The sequence below is a fragment of the Ipomoea nil genome, unplaced genomic scaffold (assembly GCF_001879475.1).
Source record: "Ipomoea nil cultivar Tokyo-kokei standard unplaced genomic scaffold, Asagao_1.1 scaffold3238, whole genome shotgun sequence".
Lineage (NCBI taxonomy): Eukaryota > Viridiplantae > Streptophyta > Magnoliopsida > Solanales > Convolvulaceae > Ipomoea > Ipomoea nil.
In genome coordinates this window covers 1,788,806-1,797,838 of record NW_017619666.1, presented here as the reverse complement: position 1 = coordinate 1,797,838, position 9,033 = coordinate 1,788,806, and the positions used below count along the sequence as shown (strand labels likewise).

General features: G+C 31.5%; 1 protein-coding gene across 1 annotated transcript; it reads right to left on the bottom strand.

Moving 5' to 3' along the window:
* Nucleotides 1-1,974: 1,974 nt before the first annotated feature.
* On the bottom strand, nucleotides 1,975-6,174 carry LOC109168990 (WAT1-related protein At2g39510-like). The gene is made up of 7 exons (XM_019317870.1): nucleotides 5,975-6,174; nucleotides 5,452-5,514; nucleotides 5,113-5,229; nucleotides 4,313-4,553; nucleotides 3,427-3,588; nucleotides 3,186-3,337; nucleotides 1,975-2,176 (listed from the first exon to the last, which is right to left on the bottom strand). Exons 1-7 carry the CDS (start codon nucleotides 6,172-6,174, stop codon nucleotides 1,975-1,977), a joined length of 1,137 nt encoding a protein of 378 aa, XP_019173415.1.
* Nucleotides 6,175-9,033: the final 2,859 nt, after the last annotated feature.

Sequence of the window (9,033 nt, the reverse complement as noted above, 5' to 3'; positions counted from 1 at the left end):
CTCTGATACCAACTGAAATATATAAAAACGCACCACACAGTGATTTTGAAACTGACATTGTAACACAAACGATCTGTAACGCAGTTCGGGAAAATAACCTTAATCTGCGAGGCACTTCTCAATTTGAGAATTTGCCTAAATCTACTAAAAGCTTAATATTTAAAGTACACTATTTGGAACCTGAGATTACACAATAGAATGATCTTTCCTACCGAACTATTGAAACCTAAACACATGTACTACTTTCTAGGAGATTTGGGTATCTTTTCTCAATGACTCTCGTACCTCACAAGTTAGATCTTGAAATCCCTATTTATTGTAGCTACTCATAACAGATTCGTGAATTACAAGTTATTCCTAATCAAACTAGAACTAGAAAAAGCTTCAATAACAATTCCCTTTAGAACTAGTATTCTTCATTAGTTATTCCTCTTATAACTGGTATTCCTTTATAGAACTGGAATTCTTTTTGCACATAACTTTGACAAAACACTTTGAGTCAACAGTTTTGGTTGTTGGCACCCACTTCAACTTCAATTATGGCATTCTTCAGCCAGCAAATATATTTTCTGGTGTGTTGGTGTTTCATTGCATTCACCGGCTGCATATAAATGGACGACGAGACAACTAACCACAGATTAAAACCTCTCTGATTTTGGACCTGTCGACGATGGTGTAAGTGACATTGAATACCAAGGCATTTGAGAGGGCGATTCTTGAGATCCTAAAGCAAGGTGGCGAACAGCTCATCAATGCCCAGAAAAATGAGAGCTTGCTTGGAAAAGTGTTATTTTTGACTGCTTGACATAAGAATCAATGGGCCCGGTAACAAACATGTGCTCGTTACCTTAATAACTTTCGACACACGGTACTTCTCTCATTTTATTTTCTAGTTTATGAATTACTAGAATATCTCTTGTCATGTCTATCAAACATGATACTCTTTATTTAAAATGGATGTCCATGACTGAATTGAGTTTTTGGTAAAGACATAAGAGACAATTCTATCACATATTGAATATGCTTCTCCTTATTTGACAAAATCTAGCATATAATCTCTTGATTAGGCTCATATAAGAGAATTTGTTGTCTCTCTTGTTGACAATTAATTATTTGCTATAGGCCACTAGAAACATGGTTTTGTTCCTAAACCTTAACTTGTTCTTGTTATAATAATTACATGATATGAGTCTGAATGTTGTGATATAACTCACACCCTACATTTTAAGAGAGATTATAACTTCAATTTTTAGACATAACATTGCCCAAAAGGCAACAAGTCATAGCACTAATTAGAATATAACAGCACTAGGACAATCTCCTAATGAAAATTGATCATGAATATATAGATTCAATAATTGTGAATATGAAGTTCAATAATTATGAATATATAGTCCAATAATTATGAATATAGAGTTTTGTAATTGTGAATATTGAGTTCAATAATTATGAATATGAAATTCAAAAATTATGAATATATAGCTTTATAATTATGAACATAGAACCAATTGTGAATATAATTATGAACATATAATTCTGTAATTATGAATATAGAGATTCAATAATTGTGAATATGAAGTTCAAAAATTATGAATATATAGCTTTATGATTATGAACATATAATTCGGTAATTATAAATATAGAGTTCTGTAATTGTGAATATAAATTTCAATAATTATGAATATGAAATTTAAAAATTATGAATATATAACTTTATAATTATGAACATACAATCGTGCAAGGTGGACACGGTTCCACGTAAGGGATAACGATTGAATAACACATCTAAGTCTATGAGATTGATTTTGATACATCGAAAGAGGAGAGACCATTTTAGTGATTTTACCCCACCCTTTCTTACAGACTAAAACTAAACCTAAGAGGCATAAAAGTAGAGATTTTATTTCTTGCTTGGAAATCTAATAATTTTAGTTTATGCTTCTGAATTCTGATCTCTTCGTATTTCAATTCAGACTAAACTGCTTCATCTCCGGCAACAACTGCTGTAGTAGTATCAGAGGGTTCTTGATTAGTTGGAGGCTTGACTAATGTCGACGACAGTTCATCCACCGGAACTATCTGACCGCCGGCAGTTGATTCCGACGGAACATTGTCATGTTTTTGGCCCCATATTACCATGTATAGTCCAACCATAATCCCGACGGCTCCCAAAGCTCTATGATTAATTAATACAATCGTGAAAGGAAACACATAAATTCAGGTGATATGATGAGTTGAAAACATGAAGTAAACTTTTTGAATAATATGAATCAAATCATATTGTTAATTAACCTCCATTACCAGAAAAATATAACCATATGTGTTATTTACCAAAACATTTCAATCAGATATATAGAATAAGAATCAAATCGATCACAACGGAGGTTCAGAGTTTCATTGTCCCATTAGGATGTATTTTGTAACAATAAATATATATTGACTAAAACAACTAAAAATGCATAACTGTACGATTAAAAATACATTTCTCTCCCTTCAAAAAAAAAAAAAAATACATTTCTCTGTTTTCAAAAAAAAAAAAAATACATTTCTCTTTTGTGTTTTCTTTTACAGCATGTTTGGTTCACGGAATGAATTTGGAGGGAATAGGAATGCTATTCCACAGGGAATGGAATAGGTAAGGAATAGAATAGGAATATAATGTGCAAAGGGTATTTTTGGTATTTGTGATATAAAAGTTATTCCCAAGGGTATGGAAATAGCTAATACCAAGGTCCCCTAGGAATGACTATTCCCCTTGTGAAGGTAATAGCTCATTCCTATGCATGTTATTCCCATGACAAAATGATCCAACCAAACGATGGAATAGGTCTATTCTAAAGAATGTTATTACATTCCTAACCTATTCCATGAACCAAACATACCATTATAAGTTTAAATCATAAACTTAAGGGTAATCACCCCTCCTATTCTGAGAACAGGTATATGAGATAAATTACGAGATATATTTCAACTGACCAACAGGTCCAAATGCATTTTCTTTTTTTTTTTTTTTTTTTTTTTTTTTAACTTTTAGATGATGAGTGACAGTCCTAAACTATCATTATATTGATTATAATAATCAATAATAACATAAATTCTTCTCCCAATTTAACATAAATAATCAATAATAACATATATAACTTCTAGTTAATCACATATTCACAAGGGAAGGGTAAAAGACATACATTCCAAGGTCCAAATGCTCAGCTAAGATAAATGACCCCATAATTGCAGCGATAATTGTGCCTAAAGGATTAAATGCAGTGACGAAAACAGGTCCCTTTTCCTTCATGATTATCCCCGACAAGTAATATGTAACTCCGGAACAAATTACTCCCTGCAAATAAATCCTTAAAATTACATATATTTGTATTTCTCTTTATTAAAAAAAAAAAAAAGAAAAAAAAAAAAGAGAGAATTCCACACACTGTAAACCATGGCTAAGAGTTTAGTGTCCCAATTTAAGGCCCATGCTGCAAGATTTTTCCTCTCAGCCACTAAGGCTACCACAGAGCCTTGCAATGCTCCCACAGTGCATATCAAAGTAGTAAGAGATAGTCCAGCAGGGTATGATTTTAATGTAATTGCCTGTTAAACAAAAACACTTAATAAGAGCATTTCAAGAAACATATGCATTCATTTTTATTTTTTTTGAACTACCAAGTGGTCCGGGTCTTTTTCTGTCCGTTTAACTGTTCAAGTCCACCCGACTAATCCCGTTCGCTTCGGGAGACACGGGAGCTAGCCCAAAAGAAATATTTATTTGTGGGAATCAAACCCAAGCTATCTCAGAATTCACCTCCACAAAGAGAGCTCATTTGTCACTTGAGCTACCCTGTTGGGTTGAAACATATGCATTCATTATAACTTGTTAGGCTGAAATTAACAATCCAGTAAATTATTGATCGGCTACAGTTATTTCATCGAATAATACTCTTAACTATTAAATTTGTGCTTACTTTAGTTCTCCAAATGACTAAATAGGTAAAAATATAGATGAAATAATACATTTGGATTATTAAAAATTTAAAATATGTACAAATCTGATAGTAAATCACATTATTAGATAAAATTAGAAGTTGAGAATCAAAGTGATGAAAATCACTATAATATAATCCAGCTGAGGTACTATTTCAACAATATAATTTATTCATGAATAATATTTTAAACTGCAAACGACAGTGTAATGTCATAATCTAAAAATAGAAATGGAAGATTAATGGATTAGTGAACTTTTAAAATTTTTATATGGTGAAATTGTAGAATTTTTAAAATGATAGTGGAAGACATTTAGAATATTAAAATATATAACCTGAAGAATTATGAAGCCGGCACAGAAGAAGCAAGCAGCTATGATCATGACATCCCCTTTCATAATGTTTTGCTGAGAATATAAAGCAGTTGCAGTTTGTAAAAGGTTTGTGTGTTTGGTCCAAGGCAATCCAATGTTTGGTCCTTTAACAAGAGTCATAATCATGGCTCCCCCAATGGTCACTGCTGTTCCCAAAACCTTTGCCTGGCTATGCACTTTCCTCATATTCACTTTCTCAACCCTGCATGCATATATATCAACATCTCACCATGCATTTTTAACTATTTATTTAATTACCTAGTCTTCTAGTCTAGCATAACCATTCTAAGGGTGGGCCTTCATTATTCATTAGTGTTTTGATTCGCGAAAAACAGACAACTGAGAACGAAATATCATTTTACAAAAAAAATCTAGGTCGTTTAGTTATTTTTTATACCAGAAAATGAGCAATTCCTTTTGTTATGAGAATAACTATCCTCAATGTCCTATAATATATATATTAGTTATTCCTAACACATACCATAAGGAATAACAATTTCTTTTATTAGACCATAAAGTCCTTGGCGTTATTATTATTATTATACAGAAAGAGTGTGTATTACCTTTATAACATTATATGAACAATAAACGGTACCTGCGTTTGACTTTTTGACTTAATGATTAGAGAAATTCAGCATTTTTTGAGTATAGTAAATTTATTGTCGCCTGTTCTTGAGAGCTTTTATCTAGTCCATTCAAATATAGAAGTTTGGTGTATGAATTAAAAGGTACCTTTTCTTCTCAAAAATATTAAAAGGTACCTAAGGATCCAAGCCAATATAAATGTAATGGCTGGAAGAACATTGTACACCGAAGCAGTAAAAGTTGCCGTTGTGTATTGCATCCCAGAGTAAAACAAATCCAGCTGCATAACTGGCCTGCATATATAATAATAATAATAATAATAATAATAATAATAATAATAATAATAATAATAATAATCTTGTATAATAATTTTTTGGTTGTATCAATATATATTATATTATCAGCACTAATACAATTAATAATCGATACAATCAAGTATATCATACTTGATTGTACTCAATACTATCAACAATAGTAATTTTAATTTGCTTTATAGAAAAATCATATATACATACCCTACAAAACCAAGGACCATTATCTTCAAGAAAGTGGAAATTGTCATCTTAGGCCTAACTTTCCTGCATAGATCGAAAAATAATACAAACAAACTTAGCTAGTGTATATATATTATTAATGCACCAATCTTTATCATTTGATTTATTAGAAAATTTGCTCTAGTTACGTTGAATCACGCCAGGTGGCTCTAACTGGTAAAGGATCACAGAAAAGTAAACTAATTTAAATTGTCTATAACTGACTGACTCAAACCGATCCGAGGTGGTCAATAAATAACTCCCAGAGTCGAAAATAATTAGAACTTTGTATGTACCAATCTTTATCCTTGTATAGGCAGAGATATATGATTTCTTAATTAGTATTTATGGTGCAGTTACTTTCTATATTGAGGTAGCATGCACGTGAATTTGATTTATTTCTTCTTCTCTCAAAGAATTGACTTATTTCTTAAATATAAGAAAAAATGTCTGTTTCAAGTTCATTTTTTTTTTCATTTTTAAATATATGAAAATGATGGCGTACCTTTCAAAAAAGATGGCAAAAGGAGCGACGGCGACAGCAGCAAAGACATTCCTATAGAGTGAGTAGGTGTAGGGGCTCATGCCTTGATTGAGAGCAAACTTGACAACAATGGCCAAGCCTGCATACCCAAACTGCAAGAAGATGACAGCCAAATATGGCTTTGCCATCTTTGAGAATTTAGCTAAACTCTCTCTTGTCATGTTGGTTGTTGCAGCTTTCTTGTGTAAGTAGTATAAATACAATATGTCAATATATGGTTGATGTCTTGATGAGGCTTCCTCTCTGGCTGCTTCAAATATATATAGGAGTGAATGCCATTGAATGAGATGTAAATTTAGTAGATTGATATATTAATTGAAACATCAAATCATGTAATTATATATGTTACAATTGCCTTTTTTTTTTTTTTTATAATTTTAATTTTGAAGTTATAAAATACAAAAACATATGTTAAAAGACATTTTTTTGTTTTTCTTTTGCTCTCCATGTTGGAAACTCTGATTACTTTTTTTTCGGTGATTGGTCCAAACTTTTTTTCCATTCAAATTCAATTTTTTTTTGAAAATTTTATTATTAATTTTTTAATTTATTCTCTCTCTATATATATGGGCAAGATATCAAATGTGAACAGGGTCTCTAATAAAAAGTGAGGACTAATTTCAAACATCCATCAAAATTCATTAATAAGGTTAATTTTATAATTATTGCAAAATTAAAAGTTTAATATTGGTAAGATCCTAACTTTAAATTTCTTAAGATTAAGAATGTGGATGTATCCATATTTTTTTACAATGAGAAGTGTTCTACCAGAATCCTCCCCTATATATATTTGTCAACTAGCCCTGCAGAGAAACTCAGGCAGGCTTTATTTGTTATACATAACCTTTTAATTATTAGTATATATTTATCTTATCTAACAAAACAAAACAAAAATAGTTTGACATATCAATTAGTGAGTAGATTCCTTGTGCACACCGACATTTGGTCTTGTCTGCTGAGCTATTAAGTCATCATGATTTACATCTTTCAAATGCTCTGTCAAGTCGGATGTTTGAAACTTTAGATGTTAGGAATTTAACCTTTTAAGGAAAGAAGAATCAGAGCTTTTAAATAAAGAGTTATCCCGTGAGACGAAGCTAAGTTGCTTTCTTTGGAGTACCCTCCTCCCTTTCAAAAATATTTAGTGGCGAAATTGAATTCATAACTAATTAACTAAAATTTAAAGAGAACCACTGGATTTATAAGTCAGAATAATTAACAGACAAATAATCTAATTTCCACTATAAAAGTATTTTCATATGTTCGTTTATTCTTTTGTTTTCCATGCCTGTTCCGACAGACGTGACTACATACAAAAGTGAAAGCCGTTGACAAGTTATAAATATAAATAGTGCCTCACTTGATGACATCACTCCATAACAACCGTTATGCTTTGGAATTGTATCTACTTTGTAAGATAGATACGGTTCTATGTTCATAATTACTGAATTATATGTTCATAATTATAAAGTTATATATTCATAATTTTTGAACTTCATATTCATAATTATTGAACTCTATATTCACAATTATAGAACTCTATATTCATAATTTATAAAGCTATATATTCATAATTTTTTAACTTCATATTCACAATTAAAAAAGTGCTGTGAATCTTGAATGCAAGATATATCTTAAACTTCTACTTGATTTTAGAATAGATATTACCAAACCAATTAATTAAGCTATTTAACGAAAATAAATAACAAAATAAAAGACATAAAAAATAAATCAAGTACACCGGAATTGATCACGCAGTTTGGAGCATTTCTCCTACGTCTGCGGGGCAACCCACGTCTGCCCAATCCACTAGATGTTCACCGAGGTGTTTACAAGGGGTAAGTACATAAGGCTATCAGCCACTACTATCACTACAACCTTCCTAACATCCAATCAGGATTAATACGTGCATGCCGAGATAATCTTCATGTGTTGATGCTACTGCTGAACCAGATCCAGACCAGCTGATTCAGAAGAGTCCCCACGGTAAAATAATGTAGCACTCATATCAAGAGTATTAGAGTATTTAGAGCTTTTTTCTCTCAATATATAATAGCTTGGGAAATCCACCAACTAAAGATATGGTAATTAATTAATTAATAAAACAACAAAGTAATTGTTATAATAATATTAATAATAATAATAATAGTTATTAAACCAAGTCAAGAGCATTTTGTGAAATGTGGCAATACATGGAGCAGTACATGGAAATGGAATGCAGAAGTGGAGCATTATTTTCCTATTTTCTAGCTTTATTATTTTACTATAAATAGGCTATGTATTCAATCATTTTAATTATCAATTCAATTAGACATTCATTCCTCTCTCTCTCTCTTCTCAATATATAAATATAATATATAGATATATTATATTTAATATATATTATAGATATATTATATTATATTTAATATATATATTATATTAAATATATTGTATTTAATATATCTTACATTTGGTATCAGAGTCAGTCAACCTTTCAACCCCGAGATATTGTTCGTAGTGAAATATGGCTACAAATTTCAATATTGTATGGTCGGGTCCCAAATTGGACGGGAAACTCGATTACAATTATTGGCAAATTATGATGTCCACACATTTGCAAGCTCAAAATCTTTGGAGCTTTGTTGATCCCGGTCTACCCGAAGGAGCTGATGCAGCCGCTATACGGCGAGATAAATTGGCCTTGGGTCAGATTCACCAAGGTGTTCATTATTCCATTTTTGGGCAATTAGCTCGTGCTCAAACAGCAAAACAAGCTTGGGACATCTTAAAGGTGTCACACAAAGGAGTTGATCGGGCGCAGAAGTCTAAGTTGCAGTCGTTGAGAAGGTTGTACGATAACTGTGAGATGACCTCTACAGAAACGGTAGATGCGTATTTCACTCGTCTTATTGATATGGTGAATAAGATGAGGTTATACGGAGATACGATTGAAGATGGTGCAGTGGTTGAAAAAGTTCTTCGAACTATGCCGATGAAGTATGACCATGTGGTGGCTTCGATCACAGAGTCACACAAAA